Source organism: Fringilla coelebs (assembly GCF_963513975.1).
Source record: "Fringilla coelebs genome assembly, chromosome: 5".
In the NCBI taxonomy this organism is placed as follows: Eukaryota; Metazoa; Chordata; class Aves; order Passeriformes; family Fringillidae; genus Fringilla; species Fringilla coelebs.
Window position 1 is genome coordinate 57,889,241 of NC_140033.1, and position 22,103 is coordinate 57,911,343.

General features: G+C 47.8%; 1 protein-coding gene across 2 annotated transcripts; it reads right to left on the bottom strand.

The window, feature by feature from the left end:
• Nucleotides 1–1,910: 1,910 nt before the first annotated feature.
• On the bottom strand, nt 1,911–21,441 carry SSPN (sarcospan). Of its 2 annotated transcripts, XM_084206313.1 has the most exons (4): nt 20,995–21,441; nt 10,020–10,106; nt 4,888–5,184; nt 1,911–4,022 (listed from the first exon to the last, which is right to left on the bottom strand). In XM_084206313.1, the coding sequence occupies exons 1-4, from the start codon at nt 21,316–21,318 to the stop codon at nt 4,002–4,004; spliced, it is 729 nt and encodes a 242-aa protein (XP_084062439.1). In that variant the 5' UTR covers nt 21,319–21,441; the 3' UTR covers nt 1,911–4,001. The 2 variants fall into 2 exon arrangements, with proteins under 2 accessions (XP_084062439.1, XP_084062438.1); XM_084206312.1 differs by having other exon boundaries at nt 1,911–5,184.
• Between the last annotated feature and the right edge of the window lie 662 nt (nt 21,442–22,103).

Genomic DNA, 22,103 nt, shown 5'->3' on the forward strand with positions numbered 1-22,103 from the left:
AGCCCTGGGGAGGAGGAACTGCAGAGATGAGCTACCCCGAAATTCACCTTCTTGGAGTTTTTGCTACAGGTGCTGTGGTCTGTGCCTGACCACTCAGAAATGACCTGGCCAAGATGTTGCTGGCTGGGGGTCCAGCGCTGCCAGACGTGACACAGGACAGGGCTTCCCTACGCCTCAGAACAGCTCGGCCGTGCCTTGGGGTTTGTGTTACAGACCCAAAGTGCCTTGGGGTTTGCGTTACAGACCCAAAGTGCCTTGGGGTTTGCGTTACAGACCCAAAGTGCCTTGGGGTTTGTGTTACAGACCGAGGGGGAGCAGCGATCCTGCCCTGCAGCCGCGGGAGCGGGGGTGCCCAGTGCCGGCCGTGCCCGCTGCCTTAAGGAGGCCTCGAGCGGCGCGCCCGGGCCTGAGCCGCTGTTGTTCCTCTGCACCTCCCTCGAATCCCCCTAAGCCAACACCCTTTGCTAAGACCGAAAAACATTTTCCAGACGCAAGCATGTGTATGTGTGTGGGTGGGTGGGGTGCAGGGGACTATGAAAATTTCAAGGCGAGGTATGACATCCTGGCTTTCTAAATATAGAGGACCTGAGCTGTGGCTCCTCTCACACGCTAGCAGCGTGCTTTCTCTTTCGAAAGGGCCCCAGAGCAAATATTGCACTGGCTCGGAGCGTGAAAAAGGGGAAAAAAAAAAAAACATTAGAAAAAAATTAGCCCTGCGAGTTGATTGCGGCTCCCGGCGCTCTTGCGCAGAGTTGTTGTTTAGGCAAAGCTCCAAGCGGTGCCCACGCAGCGGCGGCCGGGCCAGCGAGGCGCAGATGGCCGTCACATGAGGGCTGGTGGCAGCCCCAGCGTGGGGCCGGGCCTGGCCGTGCTTCCCCTTCGCCCACCAGCCCCTGGCCCTGCCGCAGCAGCAGCAGCAGGGGAGGGACGGGGCACAGGCCCTGGCGGGGCTGAGAATGTGACATTTTGGCTCCCCGGGAGGCGCCGCGTCTCGGTTCCCTTTTCGCTGCCGTTGTTGTTGCTTCGGCATTTGCATAGCACGACATCAAAATGCCTCCGAGCCTGAGGAAAGCGGTGGCTGCTGCTGCTTCTCCTTTTAAAATCCCGAGCAGTTATCCATGCAGCACCATCACTCTGCGTGTGCTCGGGGTGGAGGAGCAGGCGTGACACCAGAGGGTTATGGCCTTTGGAGAAGTTCTGCAGAACTGAGTTTAATCGAGACTGATGATCTCTAAGCCAAGCTATAAAATCCAGCGGAGAGTTATATCCCAGTAATAGACCCTATTAGAGGGTCTAGCACAGTCTATAGAAAGGATCTCCTCTCTATTAAATTCTCTAGGGCTTGAGTTCTCATTTACACAAAGGTCCCTTTTAGCTGTGTAAAATGGCCATGAAGTAGGTGTAAAGATGATTGATGCCGTCTTTACAACCCCTTCACACTGGGAAAACAGTGTAAAGTGGCCAGGGTGCAAATGAGAATCACACCTGCGTTTGTGAGAGTAAATTACATCGAGCTCTTCGCAAATTCTGTGTGTCCATAGAGGTTTAATCCTACTCCTTTCTGTGGAATTCACCTATAAGATAAATTTCCCAGGCTTATAAAAAATTGTTTTCTTCTTCAACATCTCTGTCCTTTCCCAGCCTTTTAGTCCCAGTCTTTCTCCTGGTGCAGTCCACGTGGAGTCTGACACTGGGAAAAGGCTAGGAGGTGTCTGGATATGCTGTGGTAGGTGAAAATCCTTTAATTAGTACCTTCCAAAATTCTCAATCCAAGCAAAATACACATTGTAAAACCATACCCGGGGGAAACAGTTCCTAAACCTTCTGTGTCTGTTTCTCCACCTCTCCTGTTTTGATTTTATGCTCTTGAGATACATGAAAAGGAAATAAAGAAGTTCATCTTTGCTAGATCGAAATGCCCCATATTTATTCATTAAGCATATAAACCACCAACAGAATACATGATGAATATTGCTTTCTTCCAGAGCAAAGGGTTAAGCTGTATTGTGCTGATTAGCAAACCGAATTTGTGGCTGGAAGTGGAGGGTGAGCTGATATGGAGGTGCACAGCTTGTTAAGTGGAGCAGGCTCTGTTATCCAGTCCTCCCTTCTCCTCCCTGCCCACACGCCGAAGGCATTTACAGCAGCTCTGTGATCATCCCCGCTGTGTCTGCCGTGCCCCAGAGCAGCCCCAGCAAATCTCAGCCCAGGGGTGAGCAGGCAGAGGCCAGGCACCGCCAGCCCAGCCCCATCCCCATCCCCTGCACCTGCGAGGTGGTGGGAGACCGCGGTGAGAACACGTGGGTGAGGCAGAGGTCAGAGGATCAAGGAGACAAAGGGCAGCTCTGGTGGAAATGCTGCTGGGCCAGGGTGGAGTGCTGCACATCAAGCTATCCCCTGAGAAAAGGGACCTTTGGGAGGGGTGTGGTGGGGAAGCATGCCCTGCTCTGCCAGCACCACCTTCCTCTTGCTGTGCCAGCCATCGTGCAGTGGTCGGGGTGGGGGGAGGCCCCAAAGCTCAGCTGTCATTCAGACTCCCTTTGATCCTTTTCCTGCTCCTTCTTATCTTCTGTGTGGAGAGAGGATCCCACATTTTTGGCTGGAGGGAGGGGCAGAGGGTCGTGCAGGTAGGAGGAAGGTACATCCTCTTCTCTGAACTTCCACAGAGAGAGCGGCCGGAGGCGTGTGTGGGATGGGGGACAAACCTGAGCACACCACAAGGTGAGAGGCACCCTGTGTATCCATCTCCAGGCAGCATGGCCTTGCCACAGATCTGTGAGCACTGCTGGCAGCACGTTCCACCAGAGCCATGGGAGATGGGCTGGTTCCTGCCAGATCCACCTGGATGGCCCCAAGGATGAGTCTGATACCACCAGCCTGCTATCCCAGTCCTCTCCTGTCTCAGCTCGCCCCAGCAGTGCCTGGGAGGCAGACTGAGGTCTTTGGATGGGTGGTGACATGGGCACCCTTGCAAATGTGCCCTGCAGCCAGGCTTAGGAGTGGTTGTTACTTTTAGGGGCAATAAAAAAGGTCATTTGGAAGCAGATCTCAAAACCCCTCATGTACTGCAGCTCCTCGCTTTGTGGCTGGGCAGAGAGCACCTTGGTGATGCTATGTCTGCTCCAGAGGCACTTCCCATGACTGAAACTACAGCCCCTACACCCAGCAGTGTTCTAGGTGGGCCACAGGAGAGACACTCCACTACACTGTGATCTTCTGACTCTGGAGGCTTGATGGTCTAGCCCCTGGATGATGTGTGATCACCACATGGAAGACAGTTTTTTTGGTAGGATTAGAGATCCTTAGACAACTAGGTTTGTGCCAGTCTGGGTTTTTGACTTTTTGATGACTATTTTTGCTGCAGAAAGTTGGCTGTTTTTTTTCTTTAAAGCCTTATATAAATTTCATTTGCTTCCTCCTAGCTAGCGATTATGGCACAATTTTTCTGGCATGTGATTGCTCCACCCCACCTCAGAGACATCCTTGTCCTGGCTGGGATCGGGAAATCCCTCGTCATGGCAGGGTGTGAGCACCAGCTGGCTTGCCCTTGCACAGATATGCATCAGGAGGCAGTGCCAAATGCTGCCAATTAGGAATTGCTCCTAAATTTAGCTGTCCATGCTGTGCAAGTGGAAATGGCAGTTCAAGGGACAAACCAACATAGTTGTCTTGGTATAAGGCTAATGAGATGTAAAGCACTTGTAGAGCTGCACTTTCAGGGTGAAAAAGCACTGCTTAAGTATGCTTTGTTTTTCCATCCTCATTAAGAAATCATTATTCTGTTGCCCTCATCATTGTCAGAGATGTCTTTGGGAGACTGACAGTCTCTTCTTGCTTCCCTCCCTCCACCCCATTTTAAAAACATTCATTGTTGCAGGGATATATCTTTCAGGGCTGTTGGCCCAACTCCACTGCTGGTGTGTAAGGCTGATTGTCTTCAGAGGAATTACACCAAAAATGCATTTGGCCTTTTGTGCTTGAAGCATAATTGGTGGAACTGGCTAAAATCCGGGTTTGTCAGCCTGCAATTAGAGCATTACGGACATAGTTTTCAACATGACTACTGATTTAGGGTCCCTCTACTTTAGGAGTGCAACTCAAGGTTCCTTAAACTGATCTTTTCTCCCAAACATCAGAAATCTGCCTGGGATTTCAAGCAGGGCCCACCAAAGAACCTTCAGTGAACTCACTTGTATTTGTTGTTTATTAGTAATTGGGTTAGGTAGCCTATATCATTATTCACTCTGAAAAGTTATATGCATATTTTATATGGCAGCCATCAATATATTCACTTTGGTGTTGGTCTCAACCTGCATTGGAAGAGGTCTTGACCTCCCTCATCCCTGTCTGAATGTTAAATTCCCATCAGGTTAGTGTGGATTACACCCAGAGCACCAAGATATGATATATTCCCAAAGCATGTTCCCACTGATATAATTAAGCAGTTTGGATCAGATCCTTCTCTGGTAGAAATTGGCATAGCTTCTCTGAAGGCAAGAGGGAAATGGACCCTATTTTGTAATGGCTGTAGCCCTGCAGATGAGTTCCCAAAGATTTTATCCATAGCTATTACAGATCCTCTGTGGGGGAGCATTTGTACAGCTGCATCTTTAGGACTCTGTGACCTCTAGCTAATCTCACAAGAGGCCTTGTCTCAAGAGCAGCCATATGAAATGCTCCAAAAGGACTGAAAAATCAATTCATTAAAGCTGTGTGAACGTTTTTCCTCACCAAACACCTTCCAAGGGCCCATCCCTCAGCAGTGCCTGTGGTGGCAGTTCCCATCCGTGGCCACCAGCCCCTGCCAGCCCAGCCCAGACCCTACACTTGCTGCCCGTGGCCCTCGGCAGCCGTGAGAGGCTGGAAGCGAACGCCCACGTAGAAGACCTGGTAGCGGTGCTTCCACACCACGAAGCACATCAGCAGGCACACCAGGGCTGCCACCAGGTTGAGAGCCATCTGCAGAAGGAGGTATAGGCTGAGCATGCTGGTCAGGCTGCCACAGTCGGTGTCCTGGTACACGAAGGTGCGGCCCAGGGGGTCTGCAGTGTCCAGTTTGCACTGGCAGGAATCCTGGATGGTGTCACAGGTGAACTTGGTCAGCTGTAAGTAGTGGTGTGCAGCAAAAGCCACTGCCAAAACACAGGCAACCAGAGCCAGGGCGCTCAGGAGAAAATACAGCAACTGAAAGAAAGGGGAAAAAATGAGATAAACCCCCTTATTTCCAGCTTCGTAGAGATTGAGGAACTCACAAGGAATGCAGCACATGTACTTTGCAGGGAATGCACACCCTCAGTGTACTGTCTGGAGATTGGGTGCTTCAACAACTGCAAGGCTCCTCGTGATGAGAAGTTCAGCAGGTCATCTCAAGAACTTGCCTTGCATGTTTCATATGAGCATTGCCTTGCAATTTGGAATCCTGGGGAGAGCACCAAGGAACTGGTGTGTCTATAAATCAAGAAGCTTTCTAGAGAGGGAGGGAGCATTTTCCTCTCCAGTTGTACCTGCATTGACAGGAGCCACGGTCATCAGCTAAGACAAATTAGTGCCTGGAAGCAAAGCTGAGCAGACTGAGCCTTGGGCTGCCATCTTCCCCCAGGCTGTGCTGAGCTCTAGGTGTTTTTGAGACTTTGCTCATGTCCAAACAAATCTGATTTACACTTGCAAATCAGGCAGCGGGGTGGCTGATCTCTCACTTCAGGCCCTGTGGATGCAGCCAGCCTTTTGCTTCCCAGGTCCCACCGTGGAATGGGAATGCAGATCTCCACAAAAAAAAGTGTGCGCTGTGCTCAGTCTGCTTCCAAAACCTGTCCCATAAACATGGGGAAGTTTTTCACAGGCATGAAAGGGCAGCAAGCACCTTTCTTTTCCCAGTGCTACAGTGTGAGAAGGACAAGGGTCTGCTCGTCACCTCCACTGCTCCTCACAACAGTGGCAGCTTAAAAATAGCGTGGCTTTTATCAAGGGTAGCTCTGCAGAGTCCACCCCCACAAACACATGGAAACTGGCAGCAAGTCAGAGCCTTTGACACTCTGGGATTCACCTGAGAGCTTTGGATACCAGCACATATGGGCTTCCCTTTGCTTTTGATAGCTGGAATTGGCAGTTGCTGCACTGCGTACAAAATATGTGTGAATGTATATTAAAATCATGTTCTGTGTTTAGCCAAAATTGCATTTTTTGGTTCTGTTCAGCACTGTAAAAACATTTATTTTCCTTGGCGTCTTATCTGTCAGACACATGGCATGGTTGGGAATCTGTTATTTTAAACAGCAGCTTCTCTCTCTCTTTCTCTCTCTTAACCTCAATACTGCAAGCAAAATATCAATATAAAAGCTTTTTTTTTGACCTTGAAACTCCAACTATGTATGTCTTGATAAAATTCACACTCCTGGTGTATTTATCTTAGAACTATACTGTGAATCAATTTTCTGTTTGGTTGCCAGCTTGAAAAAAAATATTTGGGATTATTGCAGGTCCTGAAGCACTATGTGCATTTCCCCTCTCCTATCACCAAATTCTTACTGAAAGATCTTGGTTTCCAAGACTTGGCTGCTATTAAATTTAATTACTTCCCCTGTGGCCTTAAACCAAGGGCAGCTTCAAAATGAGGGTGGCTCTTATTAAATGCAATTACTTTGTCCCCTCAGCTTTCAAGGGAAGGGTCCATGGGAAAGGTGAAGCTGGAAAATGGGACCACCTCTTCATATGAAGCATACAGAAGATGGAGTGCTGCTGACTGATGGATCCCCTCCAAACTAAGATGTGGTAATTCATAAGCCAATGGCATTGTTTTCAAAGATGGTGCAAATGTGTTCAATGGGGAAAACAGAAAATGGACAAATGTTGGTTATTCCGTGATATAGAAGTCCTGGTGGAAGTCCCTGGATTCAGCCCAGCAGAAGACAGAATCAGGCCTCCCTAATAGATGGGATACTAAGCCACGACTGCACCATGTGCCTGATTCTCCCTTGGCAGGCATTTTATTTAGCTAACAACTTCTATCCAAAGTCAGGACACAACAGCCTAATCTGTGCTCCAGGTACAGTTTGGGAGAATTTGTCTGTTGTGCTCCTAAAGGGAAGGAAATTGCAGAATCTGAATACACAGGCAGCTCTTATGATAATCCTTGGAGGCAAAGGGACATGCACGGGGGACACAGGGCAATTTCCAAAAAGCTTATTATTCTCACAAGATGTTTGCAGAGGAATCTCTCTGCGAGCTGCTGAAAATGAACACGTTCCCAAATATCAAAGGTGAGCCAAATGCAAGCACTGCCTCTGAGGGAGCACAAGACAGTGAGTGCTGAGATTCCATCAGCAGATTAATCACATGCCAGACCTGGAGGCAACTTCAGCATCACAAATACAACTGTGTGGTGGGCTCTGCCCAGGAACCAGGACTTGCCACTGGAAAACTGTTTTTTAACAGCTTCAGAGAAACAGCCACAGCAATTGCTGCTTAAATAGAAGGAGAAAAGGGAAGTGGGGAGAGACAGTGTACAATGACCTCAGAGCATGGCAGCTCATCCTCCTTCGTGCTCCTCATATGAGGAAGAGACATTTTAGCAATATTTACTGGCAATACTTGTCCTCCGTGACTAAATTGAAATAAATAACAGGAAGATGGATTAAGTTCCTCATGGAAAAGGCTGCTCATAGTTATCAGAGGTGGAAGCAGAGAGGTTTGCAGAGGTGGATCAGGAAGCCCTTTTTGAGGGTGGTGGTGGCTCAGGCATGAGCCCCTGCAGGGAACAGGAATCGTGGTGTCTCACAGTGTGGGCTGGGCGTGTGGGAGCAGAGGGTGTCACTACCCCGGGCTGCAGGGAGTGATCTGTCAAATGTCAGCACAGAGCCCAGGAACTCCACAGCACGGCTCAAGATTTTCCTTTGTGGCACTCACTGGCTGTTGCTGTCCCCCTGAAGGGCACAGCCACCCTCTCTTTGGGTGGCCTCCCTTTCTCAGGGACCCATGGTGTGCTGCGGGTACCCACAGCAGTCTCGGGAAGGGACTTCTGCCGAAAGCAGTTCTCACACCTCCTTCTTTAACAGGATCCAGGGCTCATGCAAGTGTGAAATGAAAGAAGCAGCTGCTGAGAGGGAGGAAGGCAGAGAGGACTGCACAGGTCTCCTCCAGTTTTCCATCCCGAGGGGTTGCTCACAGTGGTCAGAGGGTCACCTTGGGGGATGACCCAAATCCCCCAGGCCTCTGTGTGTGTGTGTGCATGTGCGTGTCTGTGTGTGTGTGTGTTCCTCCTCTACAGTGATCCTTGGGCTCTGCAAGGAACCTTGGGGTGCTTAATGCACTCCAGGGAAGTTCAGCCTGGATTTTCCTGCAGGATGATGCTTAGCTGATGGGAACCAGCTATCAGTGTGAGGGCAGGACCAGGGCCACACCCCGTAAGGATGGTCAGAGCAGATCGGGCTGAACCCAACTGCAGGGCTTGATGAAGCTTCAGGCCCTCAAAGAGAAAAGAATGAACCTCTGAACAATCTGTCTCATGACTGCACTCTTGCATCCTCAGCCTTGTCATAGCTAATGCTTGTTTTTAGTTCAGAGACAGCCTTTAACTGAAATTCAAAGATTTGAGAAGTGATACTGGAGATGTAGATGAGTCCTATGTTATTGAAGTCGTGGAGAAGAGTTTTAGCCCCTACTTTGTTAAAATAGGTGTGAGCCCTTCAGACAGAAGCCTTTTTTTTTTTTTTGTCCTGTTATCCCAAACTGTGGGATAAGAGCTCCCAGCAGGGACCTGGGACAGGAAAGATGAACAGCCTGGGAATGATGAAGTTCTGTGGCATGCTGCAATAGGAAATGCTGGGAAGGGGGATTTTGGGGAGTAGGATGCCTTGGGTAAGCAACAGTCCATGGGCTATTGACTGAACCAGGGAGATTTAAGCTCTAATTCTGCCAGGTGATGAGGAATGGCCCATTTTACATCACCTCGGGAGCAATTCCAAAATGTCTGTTTTCCTACAGGGAACGATGGCTCACATTCCTTACCGTCAGGGTGGGTGGCAGAGACATCTGAGCTGCCCAGCCCGACATGCCCTTCCCAACACGAGGGATGACTCCCTTCCTGCCTGGATGCCAAATTCAATTTACTGCTGCGGGGCAGGCAGTAAAAATCCTGGCGTGGCAGCCCCCGCCCAGCCCAGTAACCTTCCTTGGGGGCGGAAAGGTGACAAGGGACAATGTAGAGGCAGCCACAGGGCAGGCACAATTGTTGTTCTCCCATTTTTTTCTTTAAGTACGAGAAGCTTGAGAGAGACACAAAAGACACACCGGGGTCTAATTTCTAAGGGAGGATGGATGCCAGGGTTTGAAAAGCTGCTCCTTGCATTTTGTTTCCTTCTGCCTTTTTCCAGTTAATAATCACTGTTATTTTGTGCTGCTTGTGTCGGTATTTTTCTCAGTTATTATGTGTCTGCAAAATATTAAGAGCCCTGAAAATTACAATAATAAGGAAAAATAGTCCAGGGAAAATGGTGTTAAAAACAAGTGTTCTGAGCCTTGCTCTTCTCGTTGCTCACCAGTGTCAGCAAAGCAGTTTTGGGGACAAAGGTGGGGTATGGTGCAGTTCCTGCAATGCACAGATGGGAATTTGCCTTGTGGGAGAATGCATGTCCCCGTGCTTTCCCAGTACTTTCCCATTAAATATTAAACCTTGGTTTAAGTGGACTCATTTTATGCCACCTTACTTCTTACCCTGCTCACTATCTCCACTTAATCTACTTAAACTCTCTGAACACTTCCCAAATTATTCCAGCTTTCTCTATATTCCTAAAACATGGTGAATAAAATGGTATCTTGTTCTGATTTGAAATGTTATTAGGGTTTCCCATTTATAGGATACAGTTTCTTCCTTGGCTGCCTGGAAGTAATAGAAAACCATTCCTGCATTTCAGGTGCATTTTCACTTCTTTTCCTCTGGTCTTAAAAATATCCCCTGTATCAACTTTTTTTATTATATTTAATGACATGAGAATAAAAAAAATGCTTAAAAAATGTTCAGGTACCTTCACTGTGAACTGGGCACACGTCTTCTCATCAGGTTGGTACGAAATACAAAGCATAACAAATCCCACTAAGGCCACCACACACACCTGCAAGGGGAGAGATATAAAATATGTCAAGGTTAAAAAAACCCGACAAACCACAATTTTTTTTCCCCCCCCAAGCCAAGACACCTTTCTGTGTTTGCAGGACCATAATTCAGGAAGCAGTGTGGAAGCAAAGTCATCAAAGACACAGCACAGCAACAGCCCCCAGGATGTGTGTTGAGTTTTTGCACACAAAACCATCAAAAAAGACCAGAAGGTTTCTGAAGTTGGGCTTGCAAGCCCAAAGAGCACCATCCTATGTAGCCCTGGGTGCTGACGGGGTTTTTATGTCACCCATGCAAGCTTTAAATCCTTAAAACATGGCTGCCACTGGGTAAGAAGCAGCAGAGTTTATTGCAGAGGCTTTCACCCTCTTTTGGAGTGGACACCTTACTGAAGAAGATATCCATCTCCCCTGCAATCTGAAACTGTGTCTTAGTCCTGTGGAAGTAATTGCTGAAGGTTAAAAGTGATGGAAAAGTATTTGCATGCTTGTTTATTCATTTAGCCATATTTATTATTATTTCTGGATTTATCTGCAGGAGCAGGTACTTCCAGGTTGGTATTTTGCAGGTAAGAAGGGAAGATCCTCCTCTGAGGAACTAGCCCAATGAATGTGATTTGCTTTTTTGTGTTTAGAAAACACAGTGTGTCCCCACACTGTGCTAAGCACTCCAGTCAAGTTCCCTCCTCTCCCACTTTTTGGAGGATCAGTGAGCAGACTTCACAGGAGGACTTAGGAGCAGCAGACTGCTGCTTTTTGGCAGTTCATCCCCTGGATGGAGGAGCTGGGTACCCAGGCACCAGGTGAGGGCTCTGTGTGGGGCTGGATCTGGGCATGAGAGAGACTGTTGGCAGCTGGAGCTGTGTTTGGAGGAATCTGTGCATGTTTGAGCTGCCTTGGAAAAACATGCCTTGTTGATGGCATGCATGTGTTTTTAAATGACCCTTCAAATCACACCCTTCAAAGCCATTTTAGGTGTGATGAGCCTTAGTGGGGACTTTGGATGAGATCAGGCACTGTCCTTTCAGAAGTCCTCTCAACATGCAGGGCCAGGAGCAAGTCTTTTCCTCCCTGCTAGGAGCATCTTGGTTATAAATGACAGCTGTTAAATTCTCAGTGACTGCAGCAAAATTCTGTGTTTTTTTTACCCTCTCCATTTTACTTCTGAAGTTTGGAAGAGTTGTCATTAATTTTGAGGCTCTCTGCTTTCCCAGAGCAGTGGGATTTGCCCTGTTTGGTCAGAGCCACGTGTGACCTGCCTTTGCCAAGGTGGGGCCACGCCATGGAGATGCCTGCAGGAGTGTGGGGCTCCATCACAGCCCCATCCCCACCTGCAAGCCCTGGAAGTGCTGCTCACATCCAGATTTCCAGCTCCACAGGGAGTTTGACCTGCAGTGAAAAATGCCCAGCTGTCCTTTTGGACAGTAATGGATAAATACGTTCCTTTTATGATCTGCTGCAGAAAGTATCAAACTTTTTGCATCTGCATTGCTGGTGAAAGGCCCAAGGCAGCAACCCTGCAAAGGAGAAGTACCTCCCAACACACACAGAGCCATGTCCCTCAAGAACCTGGGCAATTAGGAACACTTTTCCCCATGAAGTTTTATTTCATGTCATTTGAGTGGGACATGAATAGGAAGTATTGCCTGAGAACATTTCTAAAGAATGCGTCAGTATTATTTACTCCTTTCCATGTCATGTGTATTTATATTCTGGTCCTGTGACTTACACACGGCCTCCAATTTATTTGTTTCTTTCTTTTTATTGTTGACAGCCGTAGCTGACAGGGTTGTCTGGGGAAAAAACAACCTTTCTTGTCAAAGGTCCTTCAGTGCTGGGGTTTTTTTGCCCTGTAGTGCTTCTGTGTGACTGAGCCATGTTTTGTTGGTTTCATTTCTCGGGATTGTGTCCTTGGTCCCTTGCACCATATATTAATCTTTTAATTCAATTAACATGCCCATAAAACTTAAATCATAAGAAATCCTATTGCTGATAATATCCAAATGATAAATTCCCCCAGTGCCAGTAATGGCTGAAGGAGAGAACCTGCAGCAGGAACATAAAAAAAAACTTCAACAGACTCTCTTAACATCATATCCCCAAAATACATGACAAATCAAAATCATAGGGGCTCCTCACATCAAAGCTGGACCTAAGTATTTTCAGGATCTGGTGCTGCAGGATCTTGTTATGAGCAATAAATCAAATTTGCTTTGCTTCAGCTACACTAGTGGGCATTTACACTTGCATGGACCAAGAGCCAGATTCGCCTCCAGGTGACTGCCATGAGACATCATGGGACTGTTCCCACTCCCTCCTTCCCCTTCCATTTAACCACAGAGGGCTGACAGGGCTGCATTCATTTCTGAGGGCAGAGACCAATGCTGGAATTTTCTCTCTGCCATCAAGTGCCTCGGACAACTTTTGCAAAACTCCTGCTGGCTTCACACGTGGCAGGATCAGACCTCCCTCTTCAGAAAGCTTCCCATACAAAGGGCTATCACTTAAAAGCAGCTCCATTCCTGCACACGCTTTCTAAAGATCCTCTGGGATTTAAATAATATACTCAGGGACACTTGAAGAGGCACATTTGTAGAGAGGTATTTATAAAGGATAACACTGGGTCAGGATTCCGGCAAGTCTTGGCCAGGATACTTTGGAAAGCTTAAGCATTTCTTTTATAAGAACACAGTAACATTTTTTAATTTTTTTTTTTTAAACCAGAGATGTGTGTTTTTCTAAGTGGCAGTAAAAAATAACGTGGCTGAGAATTATGACCCACATATGTTTAACATTTCAGCTCTTTAAAGGTAGATTCACTCCTTGGAGGAAACCAAAGTGTGGAACGTTTATATAGGAAACAGCTCTATGCTGCTATTTTATACATTATTAATAGATCAGCTTTGAATTACACCTGTGAAGTGTAACAGAATAACTATAAAAATCCACGGGTAAGTATTTTTTAGGAGCCTCTAAGTAACTATAACAGCTGCAGGCGTGTTACAGGTGCTGTTGATGCTGATTGCTAAGCAGCATTAGGTAATCCCACATCCTGGTGCTGAAACAGCCACTGCCACATCCCAATATGAAGCACACATTTCCCATGCCTTATTGACTGAGCACACAACATAAAATGCAATTGAACCCACTTCAGCACGTGCTTGCCACCAATCGATGTGCATTTGTTACACAAATAAAACAGATTCTCTGAGACCTGCAGGATGGCACTTAATTAGATCAGCTCTGGTCAACTGCTACCCAGAAATCCAGGAATTTGCATTTCTGTGCATGTTTCGAGTTTATTTCAAGATCCTACTTCAAAATTTCCATATGGACTAACACACCCCTTGCTGAATAGGTAGTGACGTGAAAGGTTATCCAAGGGAAGAATTTAATTTTGGAAAGCACTGCCTAGAAAAAAACCCAAATGTGATACAGAAGTATTTAGGAAAGGTAGAGATTTCATTTTGCTTAAGGCACACCCTGTGAAATCCCTCCAGTTCACAACCCAGGAGAACAGCTATTTACTAACACTGGCTGAAGAACTTAAATATTTAGGCTGTACAAAATATTTAATAATATTTCTTTTTGGGGAGAAGCAGTAGACATTCCTCCCATTGGGCAGGAACACCTCAGGGCTGAAAAGTGACTTAAGAATTGTTGGGTTTTTTAAGCCACAATCAAAATAGGAGGAGACATTTTCCAGCTTGCTCCCACCCCAAAGAGGGCAGGAACCCGTTGACATGTTGTCCCATCTGCTCCTGCAGGGATTCAGCACAAGGTGTACGAGGAGCACAAGGATACCACGTGGCAGGGCTGAGGAAGGTTGGGTGTAATTAGAGGAAATATGAACACGTAGGGCACAAATTTCCGCTGTGGTTTGCACTCATTATCTTTGCACGCTGACATATTCATGTGGTTTGCTTTATTCCGACAGATTTCAAAACCACAGATTGCTCTAATCTGTCTCCATCTCTCCCCTGCATGCTTGTGAAACTGGTTTTCCTTTTGTTATTGCTACAATTTTAGCCCAATGTAGAAGAGGTGGTTTTCTCTAGCGAACTACCTCCTACCCAGACCATCTTGAAAACCTTGGCTGGTAAAGCAGGAGGGTTGGGAACATCCACCAAGAAATGAAGGCAGGAGACAAAAACCTGGCTGTAAGGAGCATCTTGGGTCTGTGCCACATCACAAGGCAAATGCTGCAAATGCTCACAAAGGCACGGTATAGCTCTGCGTATGGGGGCTTCATTAGCAAAAACCTCCTGGCACAATTTTTAGGGGCAGAAAGCAAACACACTGCAGGACAAAACCTCTCCCAGGTACACCTTGCAATGCCACAGAGCACTGCTGAGACCCACAGGAGGACTCTTCCTATTTAATGAGAATGTAAACTGAAACTTCAGGAGGAAAATTACTGTTAATAGAATTAGGAAGACAGCTCTATTATGGACAAGTTATTTTGTAGTTGCTCACTTGGAGACGCTGGGGATCTCTGTTTTTAGGGACATGGGTAAAGAATGATCTCTTGCAGCTGTCTCTGGAGTTTCTGGCTCTCCCTCAGAGGTGATACTTGGCTGATGGTTCTCCCACCTTATCAGATACAGCAAGGCTTAGCTCCTGTCTACACCTTTGGAGAAGCTGCTTTATCCACCAAATCTAACACTCCCACTGGACACAGATTTTGATGCAGGAAAGAACCTGTCCCTGTTGGCTTTGCCATTATAAACCCGGATCTCCTCTGGTGCCAGACATCTCCACAGGCTGCTGCAGCCAGCAGCACTGAAGTTCATTGGCTTTATGAGGTTTGAGGAAGCTGTGATGAAAGTGGGTGCTGCAGGCAGCTTTCACTGCCAGCTTTCATCAGCCTCAGGTCAGCCTGGGTCTCACTGTCACGTGTGAAAGAAGCCAGTCTGCAGCTCAGAGGTACTGTGCCCTAATTTTTTTTACCCCTTACAGACTTCTTGTTAAATTTAAGGACAATTTAGTTGCACATAAGTTACTTCCAAAAATAATGGCAGCAACAACAACAGCAATAATAATACTAAACATGTATACTGTGGTTGCAGGCAAAGGCCATCATCATCATCTAGGAAATCATTCTTTTAACAGCCATAAACCCCACAATAACTGCCCATCCCTGCCCCACCTACAGAATAAAATAATCATGTCTTTACTACAGGTCCCTTCAAGCCATGCAGTAACACCCCCTGGCAGATCCACAACTTTCTCTTAAATCCTGTAATGTCATCAAAACCCTGCAAGAGCATCCACAATCAAATGATTAGCCATTTTTTCCATAATAATCTTTGCTGTTTAGGTCAGTTGCTCATCACTTCTGCTAAAGTAAGATTTCATTCCCCCAAAGGCTACAATTGCTTATACAGCCAGGAGCTGCAGTCCATTGCTGCTGTTAAACCAGAAATACAGTCCTGGCTGAACAAAAGCCTGAGGGATCAAAAAAATAAAATAAAATAAAATAAAATAAAATAAAATAAAATAAAATAAAATAAAATAAAATAAAATAAAATAAAATAAAATAAAATAAAATAAAATAAAATTAAGAGTTCACAGAGCCAGCAGTGATTTTCAGCCTGAGGAGTGCAGCATGGCTGAGAGTACTCGTGAACACCTCTTGTGGCTTGGGGTGTGTCTGTGACTGTGAAAGCCACCATCTCCATAGTCATGAGGGTACTTGGGCTGGGGAAACCTGTTTGATATCCCTCTCCAAATTTTACCTAGGCTTTTTGCACAAATTCCAGCCAGGAATTCTGCAGTCAGACTATGGGCTAAGCCACTGATGGGTCCAGGATTAGACCAGCCCTGGCCAGGTATCAGACACATCTCAGGTGTGCAGTTACCTTCTCAAACCATTCCTTCAGAGTGTTTGAACATTTCTCCCCATCAAAGTTTTCCACTCCACACCTGAGCGAAATGAAAGTGTGAATTTCAGTTAATCAATGCATGGTTACTCTTGGAAGAGGATGAGATTTAAGGGCAGAGGGTTCTGAAGAGTCCGGCTCTGGTGCTACACATGGCTCTAAACAAGAACTGGCCTCTTCTTCAAGGCAGTCCTCCCTTAAACCTTTTGATGTTTGCCCATGGCCAACTGAAGCTAGCTTGTACTAAAAAATATGGATGACTGCATGACTTTTTGATGGCACCAGGTTTCAAGAGTCGCCTTCTATTAGAAATTGAAAATGGTTTCCCTAAAAACAAACAAAAGCTATAGAGACAAGCATTTCTGATTCCAGGTAAATGAAGGTTGATTAAGCTGCTTTTTCAGTTAAAATCTGCCTGCCTTGTGCACCACACAGCCCCACATCAGCCTCACCTCCACAGGGCAGAGAAGCCAACGCTTGAGCACTGATGCCAAGAAGCCACAAGCCATGGTCCCCCCTTGAGTAAAGCTCAGGGACCCTCTGGCCTGGGGAAACACCTGGGGAGATGGAGAAGGGCTGGAGCAGGGAGAAGTGTCAGAGCTTCTGGGCTGGCGGCTCAGCCCATGGCAGATCTTTTGGGATGCTTTTTGCAATAAAATCAGTGACAGCTGGAGCCACGGTTGCTGCCTTGAGCTGCTCTTGAATCAGATTTTTTAAAATGTTTTTAAAAGTCCTAATTTTATGAACATCTATACATATACATTTAAAATAACTTCCTGACAGAAATAATAAACACCCTGGATAATCATTTCTGATGAGCACTTCTGTAACTTTCTTAACTCCCTGAGTCTGCAAAACAGGGCTGGAAAGGGAGCTTGTCCATGAAAACTCTGATACTCTCCACTTTTGATAGCAGTGGAAATAATCTAAAGTGGGTTTTTCAAGGAGAAATACATTGTTACTTCTTCTGGGTGTCAAAAGGCCACAAGCTAATGAAAAAGAATGAAAAGGATACCATTAATATCAACTATCTCTGCAACACTTTTCATCCCAGGATCTCAAAGCAAGGGGTGAAGGATGGCCACTATTAACCCCACTTTGCAGGGGAAATAACGAAGTCTTAGCAAGGTTAAGTAACTTGCCCAAAGCTATGCACCAAGCCAGTGGCAAGACACAGGGAAAAATAAAGCCCTGCACTCATGAGTGGGTTTGGGAAGAGTTTGTCCAAGCTGCTGCAAAGCAGCAAGAAGGAAGAGACTGCCAGGGAGGCCAGCCTGCAGTCTGGGGAGCTCAGGACAGGTCTCATGGGCACTTCCACTGTAACTGGTTCCAGGCAAGTGAAACAAATGCTGCCCTCACTGCTTTTACTGCATTGATCTGCCTGTCCTTAGCAATGGGGGAGAGGCTTTTTACAGGGAATAGGTTGCTGAAGCTGAAGCAGAAGTGGTAAATCCTGAAGGCTTTGTAGTTTCTGTCCATAAAATTTTCCTTTGGTTTCTGACTTATGCCCCACGCATTTTTGGACTAAATGCATTTTGGTTTTAAATGGGTTTTAGCTGCTTTTCATGGTGAAATGCTCTTGGTGCAATGCAAGTTGCATTGTTTCCTTCTGCAGGGGCTCAGGAGGGAAGGGCTGATGCTCTGGGGATGGAGCCCTGTGGGCTTGGAGCCCTCTTCCACTCCCTGTCAGAGGATCACTGGCCACATTTATTCCCCAGGATGGTGAACCCAGTCCCTGGCCTGCTCCAGCCTCACAAAGCTACACAGTCAGGTTTTGAACCCATTTAATTCTGAATTCTGAAATGGGAATTCTGAATTCCCATTTAATTCAGACAGCCTTGCCTGGTTTTCCTCACTAGCATTTTCCACTGGCTGCTCCTCTAAAAACAGTTCCTTTCCATTCTTGGTAATGCACTGAAGCACTTGATTTTCAGCAAGAAATGGTGTCACCATTTTGCCACTAATAAAGAAGGGAAAAAAAAAAACATCTTTCAATCAATCAGGGTCTATTTAACACATTAGCAATTTTCCTTCATTTTTCTGTCATCCTGCATTAACAGCCGTGGGGTCAAATCCAGCCTGGTGTAATTCCAAAGGAGTAACACCAGGAATGAGCTTCACCCATTACATCTAATGTTGCTAAAAAGGTCTCGATAATAGATTTTTTAAGTTCTTGATTCAGAATACTAATCAAGTCCTTTAAAAAGAGCACTTGAGTGGGATGCTACTAAAACAAATATGCTCTGGTATTTTACACCACATCTTTCTGTCCTGTTGCTCATTTCTATGTGAATATATATGAGTTTTGGGAAGCCACTTTCTGCCATGAAGTTTATTCTCGAGCAGCACATGGGTCATCCATCCCCTATCTAACACCTTCCATGCAGCCCAAAAACCAGCTCACAGGACATCCAGCCACATGCAGCTCCTAGCCAGGGGTTCTCCTTCGTGGACCAGTTTTCCCCAGCTCTCCAGAGGCCAGTCCTCAGCACAGTGCCCAGCACAGCTCACCAGCAGCACCCTGTGACTGCACACCTGGCATTCCCAGCTGTGCAGCTTCTGGCTATCTCCACGTGATGTCCCAGTGGGCACCAAGTCCCTCCATGGAGACACCACGGCACAGGAACAAAGCAGATGCAGCGCGGTGTGGCACCTGCTGCATTTTGCCTCTCAGATGTGCTTTGCACTGCTCCCGTGGTACCACAGCCAGTGCTCCACACAGGCTCTGGGGCTGCCCCACCTCCTCATCCTCTCCTTTCTAGCACCAGTTTCCTTTTCCCTTCCCTCTGACCTGGTGCCAGATCCCTCCTTCCTTTCTGCTTTGGGCTGAGGGTGCAGGAGAGCAGTGTGGTTGCCCAGGAGCCTGCCTGGCCGTGTGCCCCCAGCAGACAGTCCCTGTCATCACCCTGAGGGAAAACAGAGGGGCACCAAAAGCCAGTTGGAGCCATGGATGAATCAAACCACGCTGGAGTGTGCTGGTGACTCAACGTCACCAGAGTCCCCAGGTGAGAGTCACCCTCTGACTCAGAGCCTAGGTGCAGTCACCCTTCCCCGTGGGGCTGCCCACAGCCTGCACTGCTCCTCCCAACAGCCAGGGCACCCTGCAACGTGAACCCAAACTCCCACAGTCCCAGGAAGTGTTTCCCCAGGAAATGTTTCCCCAGGGATCCCCCTGGCTGGCAAGTGCAGAACCAAGTGCCCACCAACCACAGCTGAGAGCTGAGTCTTGCTCCGAGACAGGAATTAGCTCAGGAACACACATGGAGAATTATTCCTGATTTTCAGGGGGGAGCTCTGAAAGTGACCGAGCTTGGCCTCGTTTGGGCATCTAAATGTCACTACTGCTGGCAGCTGCTGCTAAAAACAACAGGGGTTAGAGCTCTGTTTTCAGAAAGCAGCGACTTTGGTGGGGTTTCAGGCCTCCCCAAGGGAGGACAGCCATTTGTGGATGTCTCAGATGAATGCTGCTGGGGCACTGATGACATTCACACAGGCCAGGGCTGCTTCATGGCTTTTCTCATATCCCTGGCTGTACATTAGTTCAGTCCAGCTCACTTTCCCCACCTTTTTCCACTGAAAAAGCTATTTCAAACCTGTGATAGCAACAGTGCTGTCTGGAAAAGACATAATCTGACCTCCAGAATCCTCAAAATAAACAGGAGGAGTGAACACACTACTTATTGCTATTTTATCATCTGTATTCCCCTCTGGTTTGTAACAGTCAAAACTTCCCAAGAGGAATTCCTCTTCCAAGCAAGGGCAGGCTCTTGATCCACAAAACACCACTAAACTCTTGCATACCTCTTCAGTCAGAAGAGAAACATGAAGAGATGAGTCAGAGGAGCTCTTCCTCTGGGAGCTCAGGCCCTGCTCCTTCCACCCTCTGAAGGGATGCCCAGCAGGATTAACACAGCAAACCCCAATCAGTTCAGATGCTCAGATAATCTTCTAACAACAAATTACATTTACAGAAGATGCTCCCATAGCTGTTCAGAGCTTTGAGAAAGCTTTTCTCTAAGTACCTAAACACATTTATTTGCTGGGAATTCCTACAATCTGACAACACCCAGGACTGTACTAACACATCAGGGCATATTTTCAGGACATATTTTCCTGAAACCTGTTGCCTAGGGAAGAAATCTGCATGCTTAATTATATCCATGGCCCATTCCAGGCTCATAATCACCGACCCTGTTCATTCAGAGGCAAATCTCACATCTCCAAGCCCACAGCCAGCAGAGTCACACCACGGATGGCACCACACACCCCGTCCCCACCCCTGCAGGGGTGGCTGCTGCTGGGGGACCACCCAGGCTTCCCCAGCAGGGCTGCCTCCAATTCACACCCAGCAGGACGCTGCCCTCTGCCCGGTCCCCCCAGCCCACATGGCGAGGCTGGTGTGTCACTCCAAACTTGACTTGGCAGGAGCCTCCAGCAGGCCCTGGGAAGGGCTCCCTGTCCCTGCCACGTCCACCAGTGCCATCCCCTTCCCCATGGCCACGTGCAGTCAGGAGCAGCAGCAGGAAGAGGTTTAAATCCCAGCAGTTCTCCAGCACAGCAAGGAAGCTCCAGAGACAGACATTGCTCTCCTTGCCCAGCTAAAAGTTGAGATTTAGAAAGTTATGCTCTCACATCCAAAACCTGATGGCTATGGTTTGGTGGGCAAAGAGGGTAGGCAGCATAAGAAATTAACATTTTTTTTCAGCGTCACCAGACAGGAGTTCACTGCAAAGCACAAGCTAATATATACATCCAGTGAACAGCAGCCCTGTATTTTATTTCAGGTCTGTTGGGTACTGCAGGGAAGAATACGAAAGGCTGTGTTATTCTGCCAGAGCAGTTCTCCTTGGGAAAGTAAAGCCAGACACTTAATCCCAGGAATATTTATAGTTAGCATAACTCAAATGGTGTTGTGCATGCAGTTGGTTAGTCTAAAGTGGAGCGTCATGCAGCTTGCATTAATGCTGGCAAAGGCACTTTATGGAGAAACAGACTTTATGCTTACAATTATCCCAGCCCAATATGGAGTGTCTCTGACAAGCAGAGAGGAACTGATGCCTGCCATAAGGAAGCCCAGCACTGTTACAGAGGTGCCTAACGCCAGCTGCAGCAACGCAAACAGCAGCGGGAAACGGCAGCCACAACAAGTGTGGGATTCCTCCTCCTGGCCAGTTTTGGGATCCCCCTTGGCTTTCTTCTGCTTCTTCTTCTTCTTCATCGCGGACTCCTGCGTCGAGCCGGCGCTTTTCTCCCCTCCGGGTGCCTTCCCTGTCTGGCTCTGGGTATTCGGGGACGTGCCGTGCCGGGCTTTCTTCTCCTCCTTCCCCATGCCGGCGGGCTTTGGGCTCTCACGTGTGCGTGTGTGTGTGTGTGTGTGTGTGTGTGTGCGCGCACGCCGACGGGGGTGTGAGTTTTCTGCCCCCCAAAGCTTCGCTTTGTGCCGGCTGAGTTGTTCCTGGTATTTGAATCAAGGAGGCTGAACAAATATGGAAAACATTTGGAAGCAGATTGTCAGAGCTTCGAAATGCCACATATAGCCCGGAGAAGGGGGGGATGCAAGGGGGGTAGCGCACTGCCAACGCGCGGGCGCCGGCTGTGCTCGCAGCGGGCCGGGCGTGCGCGCTCGCTCGGCTCCGCAGGTGTGAGCGCACCTTGCGGGCCTGGGGACGCACGGGCAGGCACGGGGCAGGGATTCCGCACCGCCGGCTGCTGAACGGCAGGGAAATGTGCCTCGCCAGGGAGCCGGGAACGCTGCAGTGCCTGTGCAGGGAGCAGGCAGGAAGGAGCTCACGGCACCGCGGCTGCCCTGGGGGTTGGTGGCAGGCGGAGCGTAACTGGGGGCACCCACCGGCACCGCGCCCATTCCACACGCCCGCTGAGCCGCTTTAAATAGGGGCGTCCCAGGGGGAGGGACGGAAAGTACGAAGTACAAATGAAAATACAAGTTAATGTCCTGGGGAGCCAAATGGGATCCTGTCTTTTCCCAAAAGTTGCAAAAGCTAGTCATGTTATATGATGAGGCAGACAGGGACCAGCAGTGAGTTCTGGTGCTTCTGGGCAGGCAGTGGTAGAGCGTGGAGCAAACATCTGCTGAGCGTGTTTCCAGGGCTGCAA

Excerpts from the sequence above, each read along its gene's own strand:
- SSPN (XM_084206312.1), bottom strand. The coding sequence starts at position 21,318 with ATGGGGAAGGAGGAGAAGAAAGCCCGGCACGGCACGTCCCCGAATACC. Across the intron at positions 10,107-20,994 it reads CATATTGGGCTGGGATAATT|GTGTGTGTGGTGGCCTTAGT; the intron begins GTAAGCATAAAG and ends CTCCCCTTGCAG. Across the intron at positions 5,185-10,019 it reads GTGCCCAGTTCACAGTGAAG|TTGCTGTATTTTCTCCTGAG; the intron begins GTACCTGAACAT and ends CCTTTCTTTCAG.